This window comes from Xenopus tropicalis, chromosome 7 (assembly GCF_000004195.4).
Source record: "Xenopus tropicalis strain Nigerian chromosome 7, UCB_Xtro_10.0, whole genome shotgun sequence".
NCBI classification, from domain to species: domain Eukaryota; kingdom Metazoa; phylum Chordata; class Amphibia; order Anura; family Pipidae; genus Xenopus; species Xenopus tropicalis.
This window is the reverse complement of record NC_030683.2, coordinates 73,044,643-73,065,110: the sequence shown is the minus strand read 5'-3', so window position 1 is coordinate 73,065,110 and position 20,468 is coordinate 73,044,643. Positions and strand designations below refer to the sequence as shown.

Below are 20,468 nucleotides of genomic sequence, written 5' to 3'. Positions count from 1 at the left end.
TGTTTTGCTTTATTTTCTTTTTGTAACATTGCTTTTTTTTTTTTTTTTTTTCTAGAGCGTATTCACCAAGCTCAAGCAGCTGCAGCAAAGGCAAAAAAAGCTCTTCAGCATAAGCCAAAGCCTCCAACAAAGATGGTAGCTTGAAACATAAATTAGTAATTTTTAAAACCGCTTGGGGGACACAGGAATTGTGTGGTAGGTCTTCCACCTGTAGGAGGGAGAACTTTAGGAAAAAGGAGACAGCTTCTTCTCCATATGCACCCCCATGCACAGCTAGCTACAACTACACTTCAGGTTTTACAGAGTGTGGGAAAACTGTCTGACAAACCTGATCCTACCTGATCTATAGAGGCTATAGACATTTCTTCTGGTATAGAGAGACCCTTCACCTGAAAGGCTTAGGGAACTCTTCTGATTTCATACATGAATTAATAATTTCTCACACAGCAGTTTCTCATCTGGCACAAAACACATCAGGCATTATGTTCTAGTTTTTTTCTTACATGTAATTGCTGCCTTCCTATATACTTTGTAAAGGCTTACACAGACTGTTTATAGTTTGGTAAATTATACCCTGTGATTAGGGCCTATAAGCAATGTGCTTTAGGTTTATTGGATTTCATCTTTGTTTTAAAAAGTCCATACACTGAATAATCCTGTTTTCAACTTGTATTGTTTCCCTTAGAAATCTAGTGGAATCCCTCCAATACTACTACTTTTCCCATTTCTGGATGGGATGCTATAAACAAAATTTAGAGGGCTGCTTATGCTCTGCCTTTTCTACCTCTTGAGCAAACAACCAAGTCCCTCTGTTCTTTGCACATTTAAGGGATCCTTTGGTCCGTAGATGCCATGATGACCCCCTTGTAATACTGGCTAGCCTACTCTTTTCTGCCTCTTCCCATGCTCCCCCAGGTAGTTAAAAGATCAAGCATGAACCATTATCATTTCTTCTTATTGGCCTTGTCAGTCATGGTTCTCTGACCATTTATCCACAACCTAGAAAGACCCATGGCATTTCTCTTCATAAAAATCTCTGTAGGGGCCCTTCTCTCAACTCGGGACACTGAGTTTAACAGAGTAGTTGAATCATAAATCCTTCGCAGAAAGGGTTTCTTGGGTTCAGTAATAAAAACCTACTCCCTATAGACCAGTGTCTTCTGTTCAGTGTAATCTGGTATCAATTGCACTTCAGGAGTCTCCATATATGCATCCCTTTTGACTATTTCCCCATCCTGGATACTTGCAGATGAAATTGCCATTAGGAAAACCACCTTTCAAGGCCTTTTCAAGTTTCTGAAAGTCTCTGAAATCTGTCCACGGTCTCAACATCAACCAACCATCCCATTGTTCTGTCCCAGTCCAAAGAAGGTTTTTCTTCACTCATTGGATAGTGTCTGTGCTTTCAAATATAACATTTGCTGAACTGAAAGAATCCAAAAATCTGAAGCGCTGTTTATTGACCCTTTGGGACCCCATCAATGGCAATCTACCTCCAAGATAACTGTTTCTCTGTGGCTCTGGGAATACATTCAAAACTTACATTGCCAGGGGAATAAATTTGCCCCCAGTTATCGGAGCTCACTGAAGTAGAGCTGTCAGTATTTTCTGTGCATTCAGGAAGCAAGCATTAGCTGAGCCACAATTCATTTTTTTGTCAAGTTTGACAAATGTAATGCTTCTGCTGCTTCTGATGCACGCTTTGATCAGTAGGTTTTGCAGGTGGTGATAGTCTAATTGTATGACTGCACTTCCTGCCTGCCCTTGTTGTTTGGCGACAACTTTGGTATGTCCTCACCATCCCAGTGTTCCAGCTATTGTGGGACAGAAGATTTTGTGTTACTTTTAATCAAATCTCTTTCTCCTGACATTTGGGGGGGTGGGGGGGGGGGGCTTTTCCTCAGAAGCAGAACCTTAATTCTCCTAGTTATGTTGGTTTGCTGCTTATATTGGTTTTATTCGTCTCTTTACCTCCTTTGTTTTGCAAAACTGAGGCCTGCCTAGCTGTTCAGGGGTACAGAAGGCTCCCCTACTTTACTGCCTCCTATAGGTGGAAGATATATCCCTCTGTTCCTGTTTTTTTTTTTCAAGCAATTTTTCTTATATATTCATTGGGTGCTGCGTAAATAAACTTTAAGTCCAGACATAAGTAGATCTTTAGCTATGGTTGCTTTTTTCTTAACTGTTCATTTCCTGTCTCCTGTATCGACAGAAATCTGGTAGTAAAGAATGTTCGTTAAAGTTATGTGGGACACCAGAACCAGCACAGCTAAGTCTCACTGAGTCAAGCATGCCTCCTACACCAGGTACTCCAGGTACCCCAACACCACCAGCACTTCCTTCAACCCCCATGTCTCCATCTACATCCGCTACTGTTAACAAGATAGTGGCAAGTACAATAACAGAGACACAGAAATCCAGTCAAAGGTAAATTCATTAAATACCTTGATAATGTCCAGTGTAATGAGTTACTTAAAAATGTGTTCCATTTGAATTTTTAGTTTATAAAGAGCAAATCCAATCCAAGTAGCTTAGTTTACACTTATTTTAATGGTAGCTTAACTTTTGTAATGTACTATCCTGGTTTCTAGACTGCAGGTGTTGACAACATACACAGATAAACCATAACAGCAATTGACACCACACACCAAAAAACTTGTGCTTTTTTGTGCCAAACACAAAGCATGCTTGGATCTTAGAGGTAAGTATGGAGAGTCTGTTTCAAAAACAGATTTTCTTTACAATCCTCTTTTTTTTTTTTTTTTCTTTTTTTCAAGTGTTCTCCTGGTATCATCTCCAGCAATGCCACAGCTTAGCACCTTGTTGTCTCCAGCTGTGACAAGCCAGTCAACTTCTGTCACTCCGACATCTGGGAGGGCAGCAACCATTTCCTCATCTACTGGGGTTCCTCAAGTAAGAATAGTGACAGCTACTACAGGTGTCCCTACTACCCAATCAGCTGCAGTAGTAACTCAGCCTCTTTCACCAGTAATTTCACACATCAGATTGCCAGTCACAACAACACCCACCAAGGCACTGGCTCAGGTAAAATGGTAAACAATTCAATGTGTGTATATAGTTGTACTGTGTATTGAATTTTTCTGACATTTTCTTATTTGTGTACTTAGACTCAGGTGGTAACAGTACCAGTCAAAAACCAGACCACCATTGGTGCTTCTCGACTTGGGGCATCAGTAACTACTCAGGGAAGTGTCACAGTGAACACATTAAATTCTTCTGCTGGATTAGCATCAAAGTCAGTGGTTAGTTCCCCAGGTGCCTCGGGACCTGCAATACTTCAGAGCATTACTGGACAAAGCATCATCAAACAGGTATTTATAGTTGGCACAGTTCTATAGTGAAAAATGTTTTTCAAAGAGTGTGGAAACCAACTAAGATTCTAGAACAAAAATTGGGTAAGATGCTAAGTTCTTTAGTTGAGGTTGAGGTCTGCTAACTAGTAATATTTATTTCATAGTAATTAGAAAAATGTCTATTCTGTCTAATGACATTTTGCTTGCAAATATTTTTTTTACTCGAATAGATTTCATGGCATAGTGGTGGTAAACATTTCTCACACATTTATCAAAGGTGTGCCAGGTTTTTGTTCAAACTGGATACATTCCAGAGAAGATATCTTTTATTCCTTCATGTAACAAGCTATAGTATGTCTAGTATAAATAAAACTAAAGCAACTGGACTTGTTAAGTAATCATTGAAGACGTTTCACTACTCATCCAAGCAGCTTCTTCAGTTGAACTAAAGAAGCTGCTCGGATGAGTAGTGGAACATCTTCAGTGATTACTTAACAAGTCCGGTTGCTTTAGTTTTATTTATACTAGACATACTATAGCTTGTTACGTGAATAATTAGATATACCATGACCTGTATGAATGAAAATCTTCATATTCAAGCTATAGTATGTTTGTCATTAGATTAAATAGCAGATGGATTGCTCACTGCTAAACAGTATGTACGTTTAGAATAAGAATATATATATATATATATTTTTTTTTTTAAATAACATTCTTGTTATGTGAAATAGACTGCTACATATGGTTTCCTGGTATGTGGAATTTTTTTTTTTAGTACCAACCGTCAGTTGGTATTTGTGAAGCAACAAGAGTTAAACAGCGTGAAATAATTGCTGTAAATATTGATCACCAACCCGGTATTCCGTAAGCTAAACGGGGTTTGTTGTGGTAAGCTGGATATAGCCGTCGTTAATGCCGAATGAATACCTAATACCTAGATCGCTAAACTGTCCCGCTTGACTTAAGGAAGGGAGATTAAGGGGACAGTCGGGGTTGTGAATTGGGAGCTCTACACTGACTATTTATCCCTGCACGACCAAGGCAGTGAAGTGAGCCAGGTGGGATCTGGGGAAGGTATACATTTGGCCACACAAAAAACAGAATTTAGCTCAAAGAGACGAAAAAGATCTTGATACTTCTGACACAGACACTACATCCCACGGAGCACTGTTCAAGCGATCATTCAGAAATGGAAGGAGTATGGCACAACTGTAAACCTACCAAGACAAAGCCGTTCACCTAAACTCACAGGCCGAACAAGGAGAGCGCTGATCAGAAATGCAGCCAAGAGGCCCATGGTGACTCTGGACGAGCTGCAGAGATCTACAGCTCAGGTGGGGGAATCTGTCCATAGGACAACTATTAGTCGTGCACTGCACAAAGTTGGCCTTTATGGAAGAGTGGCAAGAAGAAAGCCATTGTTAACAGAAAACCATAAGAAGTCCCGTTTGCAGTTTGCCACAAGCCATGTGGGGGACACAGCAAACATGTGGAAGAAGGTGCTCTGGTCAGATGAGACCAAAATGGAACTTTTTGGCCAAAATGCAAAACGCTATGTGTGGCAGAAAACTAACACTGCACATCACTCTGAACACACCATCCCCACTGTCAAATATGGTGGTGGCAGCATCATGCTCTGGGGGTGCTTCTCTTCAGCAGGGACAGGGAAGCTGCTCAGAGTTGATGGGAAGATGGATGGAGCTAAATACAGGGCAATCTTGGAAGAAAACCTCTTCTGCAAAAGACTTGAGACTAGGGGGGAGGTTCACCTTCCAGCAGGACAACGACCCTAAACATAAAGTCAGGGCAACAATGGAATGGTTTAAAACAAAACATATCCATGTGTTAAAATGGCCCAGTCAAAGTCCAGATCTAAATCCAATCGAGAATCTGTGGCAAGATCTGAAAACTGCTGTTCACAAATGCTGCCCATCTAATCTGACTGAGCTGGAGCTGTTTTGCAAAGAAGAATGGGCAAGGATTTCAGTCTCTAGATGTGCAAAGCTGGTAGAGACATACCCTAAAAGCCTGGCAGCTGTAATTGCAGCAAAAGGTGGTTCTACAAAGTATTGACTCAGGGGGCTGAATAATTACGCACACCCCACTTTGCAGTTATTCATTTGTAAAATAACTTTAATTTCTGGTGTCAGTATCTCTTTAACTTGAGGAAGGCGAAAAATCCCTCCAGTTTGCATCAGAGGAAAAAATAAATTCTTACCTGACTCCAATATGTCAGAAAAAATAGCTTGTAGACTGTTGCTGGGAACCCTGGTTATAAGTTGGGTTTTTTATTCACTTTTGTTTCCTCTTCAGGCAGTAAAATATACGCATGCCACTTGACAAAGTTACACAAACTGCACAGTGGATATCAAAAGTCTACACACCCCTGGTAAAATGTCAGGTTCCTGTGCTGTATAAAAACGAGACAAAGATAAATCATTTTAGAACTTTTTCCACCTGTAATGTGACTTATAAACTGTACCACTCAATTGAAAAACAACTGAAATCTTTTAGGTGGAGGGAAGAAAACTAAAATAATGTGGTTGCATAAGTGTGCACACCCTCTTCTAACTGGGGATGTAGCTGTGTTCAGAATTAAGCAATCACATTCAAAATAATGTTAAATAGGAGTCGGCATACACCTTCCATAATTTAAAGTGCCTCCGATTAACCCCAAATAAAGTTTAGCTGCTCTAGTTGGTTTTTCCTGAAATTTTTTTAGTCGCATCCCACAGCAAAAGCCATGGTCCCCAGAGAGCTTCCAAAGCATCAGAGGAATCTCATTGTTAAAAGATATCAGTCAGGAGAAGGGTACAAAAGAATTTCCAAGGCATTAGATATACCATGGAACACAGTGAAGACGGTCATCATCAAGTGAAGAAAATATGGCACAACAGTGACATTACCAAGAACTGGACGTCCCTCCAAAATTGATGAAAAGACGAGAAGAAAACTGGTCAGGGAGGCTACCAAGAGGCCTACAGCAACATTAAAGGAGCTGCAGGAATATCTGGCAAGTACTGGCTGTGTGGTACATGTGACAACAATCTCCCGTATTCTTCATATGTCTGGGCTGTGGGGTAGAGTGGCAAGACGAAAGCCTTTTCTTATGAAGAAAAACATCCAAGCCAGGCTACATTTTGCAAAAACACATCTGAAGTCTCCCAAAAGCATGTGGGAAAAGGTGTTATGGTCTGATGAAACCAAGGTTGAACTTTTTGCCCATAATTTCAAAAAATATGTTTGGCGCAAAAACAATACTGCACATCACCAAAAGAACACCATACCCACAGTGAAGCATGGTGGTGGCAGCATCATGCTTTGGGGCTGTTTTTCTTCAGCTGGAACTGGGGCCTTAGTTAAGATAGAAGGAATTATGAAGAGTTCCAAATACCAGTCAATATTGGCACAAAACCTTCCGGCTTCTGCTACAAAGCTGAACATGAGGAGGACAACATGACAATGACCCAAAGCATACATCCAAATCAACCAAGGAATTGCTTCACCGGAAGAAGATTAAAGTTTTGGAATGGCCCAGCCAGAGCCCAGACCTGAATCCGATTGAAAATCTGTGGGGTGATCTGAAGAGGGCTGTGCACAGGAGATGCCCTCGCAATCTGACAGATTTGGAGTGTTTCTGCAAAGAAGAGTGGGCAAATCTTGCAAAGTCAAAATGTGCCATGCTGATAGACTCAATAATAAAATCATAAGGTGCTTCAACAAAGTATTAGTTTAAGGGTGTGCACACTTATGCAACCACATTATTTTAGTTTTTTTGTTTTTCTTCCCTCCGCCTAAAAGATTTCAGTTTGTTTTTCAATTGAGTGGTACAGTTTATAGGTCACATTAAAGGTGGCAAAAGTTCTGAAATTATTTATCTTTGTCTCATTTTTGTACAGCACAGGAACCTGACATTTTACCAGGGGTGTGAAGACTTTTTATATATCCACTGTACATGCTCCATAATCCTTCATTTATAGCATCCAAAATACAGTAATTAATAACTTAACCTTTTTACCCTTTTAAATGTTTGTGGACTGCTTGATGTCTACTTTGTCTTTGCCATGACTATGAATCATTTACAACCGCAATTGAAGTGTGCAAAGTGTAATTACTGGCACAAGTCGATGCATTATTTTACCCACTATCATGTTTTTCCCACAAATCCAGTTTAATTGTGGGCACAAGGTGGTGATGGTTGTGATGCAGTTGTAACAGATTGTTAGGGACACGCTACTCTGAGACGTGTCTGACACCGGGACGGGGAAATAAGGGGTTATACTCAGTCACGTTTCACACAGGTTAGACAAGCATCAAGCCCCCCCAAACACACCACTGCCCCAAATAACTATTTGCTGCCACCATCTATCATTAACAGGCGATAGAAACCTAATACCCAAATATATCACACACACAAACTTTCATATTGCAGTTAAGGTTAGTTCCCACTAATTTAACAGCACACTAGCAGCCACAGGGTTAAAATTGCAGTCAAACACACACCCCTGCTAGCAGCCCACTAGTTAATTAGCAGTTACACAGAACTGGCCCAACCCCAACTCAACACACATACAGCCCAGCAGTTACAACATTTAGGCCTGAGCAGTCATACAAGGTACGTGGAGATCGTTATAGAGCCAAAGGACAGAACTTATTAAATTTTATATTTAATATTACAAGGGTAAACCGTGCATTTTAAAAAGATGTTACAAAAAGAGACACACACATACAAAACAGTAAATAAAATAAAAGGGAATAAAAAAAAACACAGAGAAAACCCTATGTACATTACAGAGTTATCTTTTGTGTCCTCTGAGACAAGAGGTTGGAAATCCTGAGCCCATCCCCCCAGTTGAGGCCTCCAGAATAAGCTAACTAGTACCTGGGTCTGTGCCCCTTATATCCCCCTTCTGGGCTCCTCCATCATTTACCGTATGCATGAGGAGGGAGTGCCCAGGGGAGTGTCACATGACTTCCCCTGTAGAGAGCTGTACTTCTCATGCCAGTTTCTTGTCATATAATATTGGTACTTGGCAGTACCCAATATTAATATGAAAGTAGGGGATTGTTTTAACCCATATGTGGGTGATTAAAATTATACCAAACACGAGGGGTGTCTCATGTACCAGTCCCCCCGAAACTATCCCTCCTAACTGGTGGGTATAGAAAGTCCCTGTTTGATATCATTGGGAAGCATGGGGCCTCCTCATAAACCACATATGATTTTTGAGGATGTGAACCCTAAAGCAAAGGAGATATGGATCTCTTTCTATAATCCATATTTTTCTGTATGCTGTTCCCCCCTGCAGTTCTAGGTCCACACTTTGCCTCTCTTTGATCAACAGATCAAAGAAACCAGCTTCCTGCTTCAATGGGCTGGTCCCGCATTGTCTGATGAAGATGTTGAAGTTGTCACCTTCCACAGTCCCTGGTTGTGTCTTTAGGGGGTATTTGTGAATTACCCCCTACTGGGAAGGGTTTCCCTCAAATGTGTATTCCAACCAGACTTTCTAAATTGAACTTAACCCTTTACATGTTGAGCCTTACTGCTACAACATGACACAGATGTATTAAAAAACACATACAGATGCATGTATACTTCAATGCAAACCAGATGCAATTACATTGAATTATTCTGTATACAACACCCAGTGCTGGAAATTCTGGCAGTCTTTTGGCACTAGTTCTCTGCATAGAGATTTTTTTCATTGATTTTCCTTTTTCATCACTAGGTGGCTCTGTCTGGGCAGCTTGGAGTGAAATCACAGCCATCTTCAAGCCTTCCGCTTTCCTCTACCAATTTTCGCATTCAGGGCAAGGATGTCCTACGTCTCCCACCATCCTCTATCACAACAGATGCCAAGGGCCAAACAATTTTGCGGATCACACCTGATATGATGGCAACACTAGCTAAATCTCAAGTCACTGCTGTCAAATTGTCACAAGAACTTTTTTCTGCTGCTCCTGTGAGCACCACAGGAAAGGGGCTCTTACATGTGACCTCTAGCCCTTCATCGCCTTCTCCACCTGCTCCATCTACTATCAAGCTTACACCAGAAATGAAACCTGCAGAAACAAGCAGTTCTAGTTTCAGACTGATGCCAGCTCTGGGAATATCTGTTGCTGAGCAAAAAGGCAAAGTAGTGACAGCTGGTGAAAGTAAACCAGCAACAACAATACGGATAGTGCAAGGCCTTGGAGTTATGCCTCCTAAGGTATCTGCAACACAGAGTATTACAGTCTCTGCAAAACCAGTCACTGTTCCTTCTTCAACTATTGTGAACCCTGTTCATTCAGCCTCAAATGTCAGCCTTCCAACAGTGAACAGCACAGCAGTAAAGACTGCACCTACTGGTATTGTTGTTGGAACTGGAGCTGCTACAGTGAGACAGATTCCTGTTACTACAACTCAGCAGGTTTGTAAATTACAAAAATTATTTGGATTTGGTCCCAGACTTGACTACAGTGGAGCAGGTATTTTAAAGTTATTTCTTTACATTGCGTTGTATGTAAAACAGTACATTTAGATGTATCTCCTAATTCATCTGTCGTTGCCCTTAGGGCAATTGCACACAAGATGGTTTGTCACCCAGTAAATCTGTTCTACCACGGGTGGCAAGATGCCCCTAGTTTACTTCCCACCAGCAGTAATAAGAATGGCCGGTGGGAAAACATGTGTACCTTGGGCTACTTTGAAAAGCAAAAGCATCACATATGTTTTCTCACCACTGATTCTCATTACAACTGGTGTTAAGAAAACAATGGGTGTTTTCTTGCCCATGGTAGTGCAGATTTAGTGCGGCCAACCGTGTGTCATTGCCTTAAATGTTACTTCTTCCCTTGGAAAAGAGCAACTTTCTTTCTCTATTTTCTTTTTTTATCACAGGCTAACAGTTATAGGGGAGTACATAGGAGGCTTAATTGATATATTGATTAACTAATTTAACCAAAGAGTTGGGGTCAGATGTGAAAGGGAGCTTCGGTTTTCACTGCTCACTTGAAAGCTAGTTTTGGAGACACTTTCAGCTTTGGGCAATATGAACAGAAATATGTCAACTGACTTTTAAGATCAGAATAAATAAGTTTATTGTATTATGTAAATGCATTACTTAATTTACAACTATAAACATTGTTTTTTTTTCCCTCTGTAGGGTAAACTACCAGCACGTATCACTGTACCCTTGTCTGTACTCAGTCAGCCTATGAAAGGAAAGGGTGTTGTAACTGCACCTATCATCAAAGGAAACTTAGGAGCTAAGTAAGTATCTAATGCAGTAAAGATCAGATGTTACATGAATAGTCTTAATTTTCCATTACTTTCTTAAACCCCTTATTTACGTAAAGCCCCATGGGCAATTAACCAAGAGTTCCTGGTGAATTTTTATACAGCTGCATCCCAGCAATGGGACACAAGACTTTCCATTATATGTTTCGTCTTCTGTATCTTTGCCTTTAAACTAGTTATTAAAACATGTTTCTGTAGATAACCACTTCTAGCCTTGCATTCCTTCAAATTACTCTTTATGCCACTGATAAGTGCAGTCCTCAGTGCCACATCTCTCACTTTGCTGACTCCTGCCCATCCCCACACCTGTGTCTCAGATCTCCATCCCTCTTAGATTATAAGATGGAACTCATATGGCCCTCTGCTTCCTGTGCTCATCAGTATTTGTATGGAATTTATGTTTGATGCTTAAACCCTTTTATTTTATATATCTGCAGAATAAAAATGTATAAATACATGTTAGTAATAATAAAATTGTAACAACTACACTGAACTGTACTGAGCCATAGCAAACATCTCAAAATTGATACATTACTGAAGCTAAATGTTATGGGTGCTTAGAATATCATTCAATACTGACATGGGATACCATGTGTTTTTCAAAACACATCAGTAAATAGAGCTTCTCCAGCAGAACTTTGCAGTGAAATCCATTTTTTTTTAAAACCAAATAGATATTTTTTTATATTTAATTTTGAAATTTTACATGGGGCTAGCCATATTCTTCATTTCCCAGGGTGCCACGGCCATGTGACCTGTGCTTTAATAAACTTGCTGAGCTGCAAGTTGGAGTGATATCATACCCTCCCTTTTCCCACAGAAGCCGATCAGCAGAACATTGTGAAGGTAGCAAGATAGCAGCTCCCAGTAGATATACAAAATAGCACTCAATAGTTAGAAATCCAAGTCTGGCTTGGGACTCCTCCAGTTACATGGGAATAGAAGAAACAATTGGTTACCTGAAAGCAGTTCTAATGTATAGCGATGGCTCCTCTGAAAGCTCAGACTCTGGCACAATGCACTAAGATGGCTGCTATGCTATGTAAACAGTGTAACTTAGAAATAAAAATCATGACATTATCCCTTTAAATTAACTTTTAGTATGTTATAAAGAGTGCTATTCTGAAACTGCTTTATATGTTTGCTAGGGTCATAGTTACCCTAGCAACCAGGCAGTGGTTCAAATGAAAACTGGAATATGAATAGCAGTGGGCGTGAATAGAAAGCTAAGTAATAAAAAGTAACAATAATTAAATGATTGTTAATGTTTATTACTTAGCTTTCTATTCACACCCACTGTTAGTCCTATTCCAGTAGCCTCAAAGAGCAATAGTGTTTTTGGTTGCCACGGTCAGTGAACCCCTTTTAAAAGCTGGAAAGATATTAAAAAAAAAAAAAAAAAAAAAAATGAAGGCTGGTTGAAAAGTTGCTAAGAACTAGCCTTTCTATACCTTACTAAAAGTAAACGTAAAGCTGAACCAACCCATAACCAGATATTGAAGTAGGAGTTGCAATTTTATATAATGCTCATGTGAAAGGAGCCCTGTTACATGATGTTTGATGACTTTATTACTTGCAGCACTCTTAGCTACTTGCGTACTCTTAAAGCAAAAACATAGAATGCTCAAAGATGCCACTTTCAGTAGAACTTTAATAAATAAGGGCCAAACGACCGAATTAGCCTGTAGGTGGGGATATCGGGAGAAGATCCACTCGCTTAGCGACATCGCCAAGCTAGCGGATCTGAAGGTTTATGGCCACCTATGGCCATACATGTACCAATTTTTATCTTAGGATCGTTCCCACCCTCCACTGACGTTCAGGGCTGAATTGTCCGATATGGAGGTAGAAACAATAGGAATTCTACCTCCTTCTGCTGATTCAGCTGTGTAAGCAGATTTTGCAAAATCTTTTAACCCGGTCGATTGACAAGTCGACCAATATCTGCAGCTGGTTGCGATATCGGTCACCTCGTCGAGCCGCCATACATGCACCAAATATCGTATGAAATGAGATTATCAGTGCGTGTATGGCCAGCTCTAGACTACGATTTTCAAAAGCTTCACACTGAAGCTGCAGATGGGGAAGCTTCCTGTGCAACCAAGAGAGAACCATTTTTAATGTACAAATAGGCCTAAATAGTAAAAATTTAAGGTAAGAGACAGAGGATTAAAATTAATGAGCAATATTCCAAACTTCTGCCCTAAAGCTGGCCATACACGCGCCGATAATATCGTACAAAACCTCGTTTTGTACAATATTCAGTGCGTGTATGGCAACTCGACAAAGCGACCAATATCGCAGAAAGCTGCTGATATGGATTGACTCACCGATCGGGCGGGTGAAAAGTTTTTGATCGGGCGCCAATGAAGGCGCCTGAGCAAAATCTGCCTTCAGGGCTGAATCAGCAGAAGGAAGTAGAAATCCTATAGTTTCTACTTCCAAATCTGACAATTCAGCCCTGAATGTCAGGGGAGGGTTGGAACGATCTTTTGTGTGACCGATGGTCGCACAAAAGATCGTAAATCACCATGTGTGTGGCCAGTTTTAGACATCCTTAAAATCTTGTTAGGGTGTGTTCTGGCATCCAAAGAAGAGAAGATGTAATGTTGTATATAAATCCTTTTGTTTAATATATTTCTACTTCTTAGTATTAGTGGATTGGGCCGCAACATCATTTTAACAACAGTGCCGGCTGGGACAAAACTGATAGCTGGTAACAAGCCTGTGAGCTTCTTGACAGCACAACAACTTCAGCAGCTGCAGCAGCAGGGTCAGGCCACCCAGGTAAGAAACATAGGCTGAGCTACAACTACTATGTATTTCATTGTTAGTCATTCAACCAGATTTAATATAAATGCATTAAACATGCTTTTCACATGCTTCTCTCCTTTTGTCAACGTTCAGTCCCTTCTGCATATATATTTTTTTTTTAATTGTAAAAATGCAAAATTTAATCTTAAATTAAATCTTTTAATTAAGTTTAATCTTAAAATTAATCTTGGTGACCTCTCCAAATAAGTAGATTTCTGGTTAAGGGCAGTTTAAGGCTTATAAGATAACATAGTTGTAGGCTTATTAAATTCTTAGTTATAAACACACTGCATGTATCTTTAGGGGCTCAAGGAAACAAACTGCCACAGTTCGTGTTTCACATACAGGACAGAAAGACCCTTGCTCATTGTTTTTTTTGTTTTTTTTTCTTTTCCAAATGACAGGTGCGTATTCAAACTGTTCCAGCATCACACCTTCCACAAGGCACTTCACCTGCCTCTTCCAAAGCTGTGTCAACTGTCGTTGTAACAACTACTCCCACAACCAAACCAACCCAGGAGCCACAGTAATAGAAAGCTCAATCTTGATCTCATGAGATCCGTAATCCTTTATATGTTGCCATTTAATTCAGTCTGGTGACCATAGAAACATCAGTTGAGAATTGGATCATCGTAAGATTAACTCAGACCTAATACCATGTTGGCAATCTGCCTGCTTTCATATTATTTCTTTCTACCAACCTTGTCCTTGTTCACACTGTCTAAAAACTGATCAGAAGATGTTATTGCCTTATGAGCAGGTTCATTTCTAAAGTTTTGCTCGTAGGAATAAGACCTCTGCTGCCAAGTTCAGAGGAGCTTTCTGGTGTTTGATGCATTTGTGTGCTAAAGTTTCTTCTAAAACTTCTGAAATAGCTTGATGGATTGTATCGTGGCAGTGGAATGTCTAGCCAGATTACAATATCCACTGTCAAAGCAAAGTAAAATGCATTTTTATGTATGCCAGAATGAATTTTGTTATATTATGCTGTAAAAGCAAAAGTAAAAAAAAAATTAACTTATATGCCTTCTTCTCCCGTTTGTTAAATATATATATTTAAGACTGAAAACTTATATGTATTTCTGTGATTCATTTTAAAACTGAAGTACACGTATAGGATCTGTTATCCAGAAAGCTTTGACTTAAGGGAAAGCTATGTCCCATAGGCCCCATTTTAATCAAATCATTCAAATTTTAAAAAAAGGAATTGTTTTTTTTTTTTTTTTTTAATAATTAAACAAACTTAAACAGTTACTTTCACTTAATCCTAAAATATAATTAATCCTTATTAAAGTCAATACAATCCTATTGGGTTTAATGCTTAAATATTTTTTTTTAGTAGATGGTGTATCCAAATTTTTTTAGTGTATTTACAGTGAATTGGCAGGAAGCTGTGTTTTATAATCTTAGTATGTTGTGACCTCAAAAGTAGTCCATTATCAGGCAAAAAAAAAAATTACACTTTTTTACTAACCAAGTCCATATATAAAATCAGTGTTGGACACTGGATAATTAGCACATGGTTAACATATTGGCATATAACATACCTCCCATACCTCTACACATTGAAAACTTTAAAGAGGGACCACACTCATTTGTGCGACCACACCCCCCAACTACCACTCCCATTTTACTACATTTGGCAGGTTATTTTAAGTTTAGACACATTCCTGGGGGTTTTGGGGTTGTTTCATGTTATTACAGTTTTGCTAAAAAGGTGAAATTGCCCTTTAAGCCCAAGTCTCCCCCAAGGGACCTGTTTTAGCTTATTAGTTACAATTGTATCTAAGTGCAGGTGTAGCTTGTTAAGATTTCTGGGCTCTCTGCCAAAAGCTACCTATTTAATTACATTTGAGAAACATTGTATCTTTTTTAGCATTCAGTGTAGGAGATCAAAGGCAAATGAGTGACTTTTCAGTAAGAATCCGGGACTGCAGGCTAAGCTGTTAAGAGTGATGTCCCGTTAAAATTGGGACAGTTGGGAGGTATGGCATATAACACCCAATAACCTAAAGGATACTAGTTTGTCATCTGTATTACTTGCTTTTCTTGTTAATGGCCTTATAGAAGGAAAATGGAAATACCCTCGGACTCCATTTTAATGAAATAATTTACATTTTTAAAAATGATCCCCTTTTCCTCTGTAATAATAAAATAGAACCTTGTGTTTGATCCCAACTGAGGTATAATTAATCCTTATTGGAGGCAAAACAATCCTATTGGCTTTAAATGATTTTATACGAGTTTAAATGATTTTGTAGTAGACAAAGTATGGAAATGCAAATTACCCCAGGTCCCTAGTATTCTGGATAACAGGTCTCCTACCTTTATATATTAATGGTTGGTGGCTTATGAATTGTGTGTGTTAGTGTTGCGCATTGGCAGAATGTTGTTTCTTTGTGTCATTTTACCATGTAAAGTGAGAGGTTAGCAAAATGAGTTGCAGCTGTAATGGAAAACCATTTATTTTCTTATTTTCTCTGAGGAAGAATTGTGTGGTTTTAGTGTTTAGTGACTTCTACCTAGTAATTCATGGTGCTAGTGATACCTTGGAGAAGAGATATAGGGAAAAAAAGTGCAACATTGTCCCACTTCTACACATTTTTTACACTGAACCTAGGATTATAATGCTGCATGTTTTAGCATGAAGACACATGGAGGTACTTAGTAGCAGCTTGTCACGGCTACTAAATACCAGAAAATACCCTGCCATAGAGAATACTGAGAATTGCCTCTGCTAAAACGCACATAAGAACAATTATCAGTAAATGATCAGCATTGTCTTTTAGTAGCCACGACAAGTAACTGTTAGGGCTCTGGCACATGATTGGCACATGCTGCGCAGGCGATTTCGGCAAATTGCCGAAAATGCCTCGCGAGGCAACTTCGGCGATTTGCCGAAATTGCCTGCACAGCGTGTGCCATCCCACCGGCGACTTACATTTTCGCCGGTGGGGTGGCAATCCGGGGAGATTAGTTGCCCGCGAACAGGGAGATTTGTCGCGGGCGACTAATCTCCCCGTGTGCCAGAGCCCTTACTAGCTCTGTTTGTCTTCACCCTAATGCTGATATGGGGCATTTGCGATGATTCTTTCTTTTCCCAACCCCACTGTAATCTTGGATGGGAGTGAATAGGTCTGTCTTAAGGATTTGAGATTGTGAGCTTGGAGGCCATGATAACTGGAACCAATCTAGGCAGAAAGTGTCTATATTTCAGATTAAAGGGATTCTGTCATGATTTTGATGGTTTTCTATTTATTTCTTAATTACTCTGTTTACATAGTAAATGATTCACTCTACCATTTAAAATTTTATTCTTCAACCAACAAATGTCTTTTTTTAAGCTGTAATATTGGAGTGTAGGCAGCCATATCTGTGCATTGTGCCTGAGTCTGAGCTTTCGAAGGAGCCAGCACTGCACATTAGGGCAGAGGCACATGGGAAGATTAGCCCATGATAAATCTTCGCTACCACTGGCGACTGATCTCCCCAAAATGCCATCCCACCAGCAAGAATGTAAATCGCTGGTGGGATGGCATACGCATAGCTTCGGTTTTCTGAAGTCGCCCAAAGTTCCCATGAGAGGCAACTTCAGGTGGATATCACTGTTTACTGAAGAGCAGGCACTCACTGACCAAATCTTCAGGCAGAATTCTTGGTTAAAAAGTAGCTTTTTTTTTATGGTCCCGCCTTATGCATTTCTTGTTCACAAACACATAATCATAGGCGAAGATCTAACAACAATCACAAGATATTTAAAGGTGGTCTCACTAATCAAAGCATACAAGTTAATTGGTGTATCTTCATATATATTGCAAATTCAAGCCTTTTTATGATTGGTGAACTTAGTCCACCATAGTAGTACTCTCATGATTGAAGCCTGTTGAGAGCAGAGCAGAAGCTCAAAAAGATTTTTTATTATATGCAAATTAAACTATCTACAGACAATCTCAATTAGGATCAGTAAGAACAATTACCCAAAATACGAAACATCATATTCACTATTCATGCCAAATGGATATCTAGTAGCAAGAGTAAAGATCCATTTTGTTTTGTGAAATTGTGGAAGTTAGAGAGAGAACACTCGGTGTTTTGCTATATTTATATCATGAATGTGCTCATGTATTGTCTTTCAAGGCTCTACCTGCTTGTCCTGTGTATTGTTTTCCGCATTTTTTACAAGAGATTAGGTAGATCACATTATGTTTGCTTGTTCTTAAATATTTTTCTAGTGGCGTTAGAAGAAAAATGTTTCTTTCCCTATATATATATTTGCAAGTTAAACATCTACGAGCACCACATCAAAAAGTACCTTTAAACTTGAGCCACATTTTGTTTTCTTTGGAAGCAGTATGAATATCACTTAGAGGCAAAATATTCCCAAGAGAACGGGATTTTCTAAAAACAAAACGACATTTGAAAAACCCTATCCGGTTTGTAAAATAGCCATATTTTTCTTGATAATCGCGATTCCGGGAAACGAAGCATGTGTCATCCCACTGGCAAGAATGTAAATCGCTGGTGGGATGACATATGCTTCGCTTTGTTTCCCGGCATTTCAGGGAGATTTGTCACTCGCAATAAATCTTTGCTACCATGGGCGACTAATCTTCCTGTGTGCCACTGCACTTAGGGTGAAGACACATGGAGCTACCAGTAGAAGCTATTTGTTGTGGCCACTAGGCATAGGCAATGCAGGTGTTTTACTGATCTGTCTCTGTGTGTTTTAGCTGAAGCAATTGTTAATATTGTCTATGGCAAGGTCTTCACCCTTAAGGGCAGTCGCACGCTATAAATCTTCACTATTGTAGGTGGCTAATCCCACCAGCAAGAAACTTCCTTGCAAGGAATCTTTGGGCATCTTCAGAAAACTGAAGCAATACATATGCCATCCCACCAACTATTTACATTCTTGCCGGTTGGAATGTATGTCAGGGAGATTAGTTGACACAATAGTGAAGATTTATTGTGGGTGACTTATCTCCCCGTGAGACTGAAGTTTATCAGAGCACAGGTCACATGGCTGTGGCACCTGGGAAAATGAAGATGCGGAGCATATATACATTTAATTTTGTAGTCCAGGTCTTCTCACTAAAGGCAGGCATTTAAGGTGGATTTCCTTGACCTGTGACAAACTATATACTTTGCATTAAAAGGTTGCACCATTTGTTTTGGGTTTATGTACCAGGCCAAGGCCACCACAGCCTGTTAGCAGCGAACATATGTGCTGATTTTTTTGCACAGGCTTCTGTTAAGGTGCCCATACACGCTACAATTATGATCTGTTCCATGACCATTGGTCATAGGAAAGATTGTTTGTCCACTCTACTAAGAGTTGAATCGACAGATATCTAGGTAAAAACAAAAGGAGTTCTGTACTCCTATCTTGCTGATTCAGCATTAATGTGACTATGTTCAATTGGTCAAAATTTTCAGTCCTGCGCCAAGGCGACCAATATTCATACTCGCAGGCCCGGATTTTTGGAGAGGCCACAAAGGCACGGGCCTAGGACGGCACAAACCTGGGGGCGGCATGCCGCCCCGCGCAGCAAAATCTTGAAATTTTTATTCCCATACGGAGCAATAGGGACTTTTCCCCACTGCTCCGTATGCAAGTTTGGCCTACCGCACAGGCACACGCCCTCTCCCTCGCTGTTTAACCGGGGGCAGCCAGTTTGGAAATCCGGCCCTGCATACTCGCACTGTTCATCAGTGCGTGTATGGCCACCTTTAGTTAGCTTAGGGATTGGCTTAAAATCTACAGCATGTATACATCTAAAAATCAGACTGATAGCTAATATAGACTGATGTAATAATCAGCCTTTAGCATCTGTTTCTGTGACTGATGTAACCTTACATTTGCCTATTTTTTTTATGAATTTTTTTACAATCTTTCAGCATAACTTCTCAACAGCAGCTTAGTGTGTACTGAGCATGGGCAGTGTCACTGACATTCAGAAGGGAAGTGATTCAACTTAGTTAACTTTAAGTATGTTATAGAATCAACAATTTTTAGCAACAGGGTGCTTGCAAGAACTGAGATAGCAGGCTTACACATGCTCATAGCCCATTTCCAATGATCTGCCTCTACCACCATCACAATTTTTTTTTTACTCCTCCAGCTCTCACATTGAAATTTCAATGGCTCTCTTTTTTTACTGCAGTCCAAGTTTTTTTTTTCCTCTACTCCCTGATTTCCTCTTTAATTCTATTAATTTTACTATCGGCCCCTAACGTACTAATCTGTAGTGCAAGTCAGAATGCTTCAGCGTGTTTAGGGAAGATACCTTGTTTGCAAGTAGTGTCATTTATTTAAAATTAATAGACGTACAATACCTTATTTTAGTAAAATTTCTCTGCACTTGGGGAGCAGCCATTTTTCCTGGTCTAGACTGAAGTAGACTCCATAGTCTTACGTAAAATGCCACATTTATTTAGGAAGAGGAGAAGTCACTGATTTTTTTTTTTTTTAAACAATTATATAACTTGGCTTTTACAATGGGCAATTGCCACTACTGTTATGCTTTGTCACTACAGTAATGGCAAGGGGGTGATTCTAAACACGTCACCTTGGCAATTAGTATAAAAACCCCTTTCACTTGTATGGCAATCACCTAAAATATCTGGGTGCACACACACTTGCAGGTGGGTGCCAAACAAGTGACTGGGAACATTCCACCCACAGAGCTACTAATCAACAGTGGATCATGAGAACATGAAAATGACATATGTGCCATTGCCTTTAAGGCAGTGATCCCCAGCCAAGCTGCTCACCCCTTTGATGTTGCTCCCAGTGCCCATTTTTAAATATCTAGCTTGGAGGCAAGTTTTGGAAGCTTTATTCCAAGCAGGCTAACAGTCCACATGGGGCTACCAAATAGCCAATCATGGCCCTTATGTTGCATCCTCAAGGAACTTTTTTCATGCTTGTATGGCTCACAAGTAAAAAAAAAGGTTGGGGATCCCTGCCTTAAGAGGAATAGAAACAATTCTAAAGGTACAGTCACAAAATGGCTAGCAACTGGCTCCCACAAAAGCAGTGGCAATCAGTTCAA

At 39.8% G+C, this 20,468-nt stretch overlaps 1 protein-coding gene across 6 annotated transcripts in view; it reads left to right on the top strand.

Annotated features, from left to right (window-relative positions):
- nfrkb (nuclear factor related to kappaB binding protein) overlaps nucleotides 1–14,482 on the top strand; it is a 45,887-nt gene extending 31,405 nt beyond the window's left edge. For 3 of the 6 annotated variants that reach the window (XM_031904947.1, XM_031904944.1, XM_031904943.1), the window contains exons 19-26: nucleotides 56–135; nucleotides 2,213–2,427; nucleotides 2,778–3,045; nucleotides 3,129–3,332; nucleotides 9,047–9,730; nucleotides 10,466–10,572; nucleotides 13,251–13,386; nucleotides 13,818–14,476. In XM_031904947.1, the coding sequence (XP_031760807.1) occupies nucleotides 56–135; nucleotides 2,213–2,427; nucleotides 2,778–3,045; nucleotides 3,129–3,332; nucleotides 9,047–9,730; nucleotides 10,466–10,572; nucleotides 13,251–13,386; nucleotides 13,818–13,943 (1,820 nt within the window). In that variant the 3' untranslated portion in view covers nucleotides 13,944–14,476. 6 annotated transcript variants of the gene reach the window in all.
- Nucleotides 14,483–20,468: the final 5,986 nt, after the last annotated feature.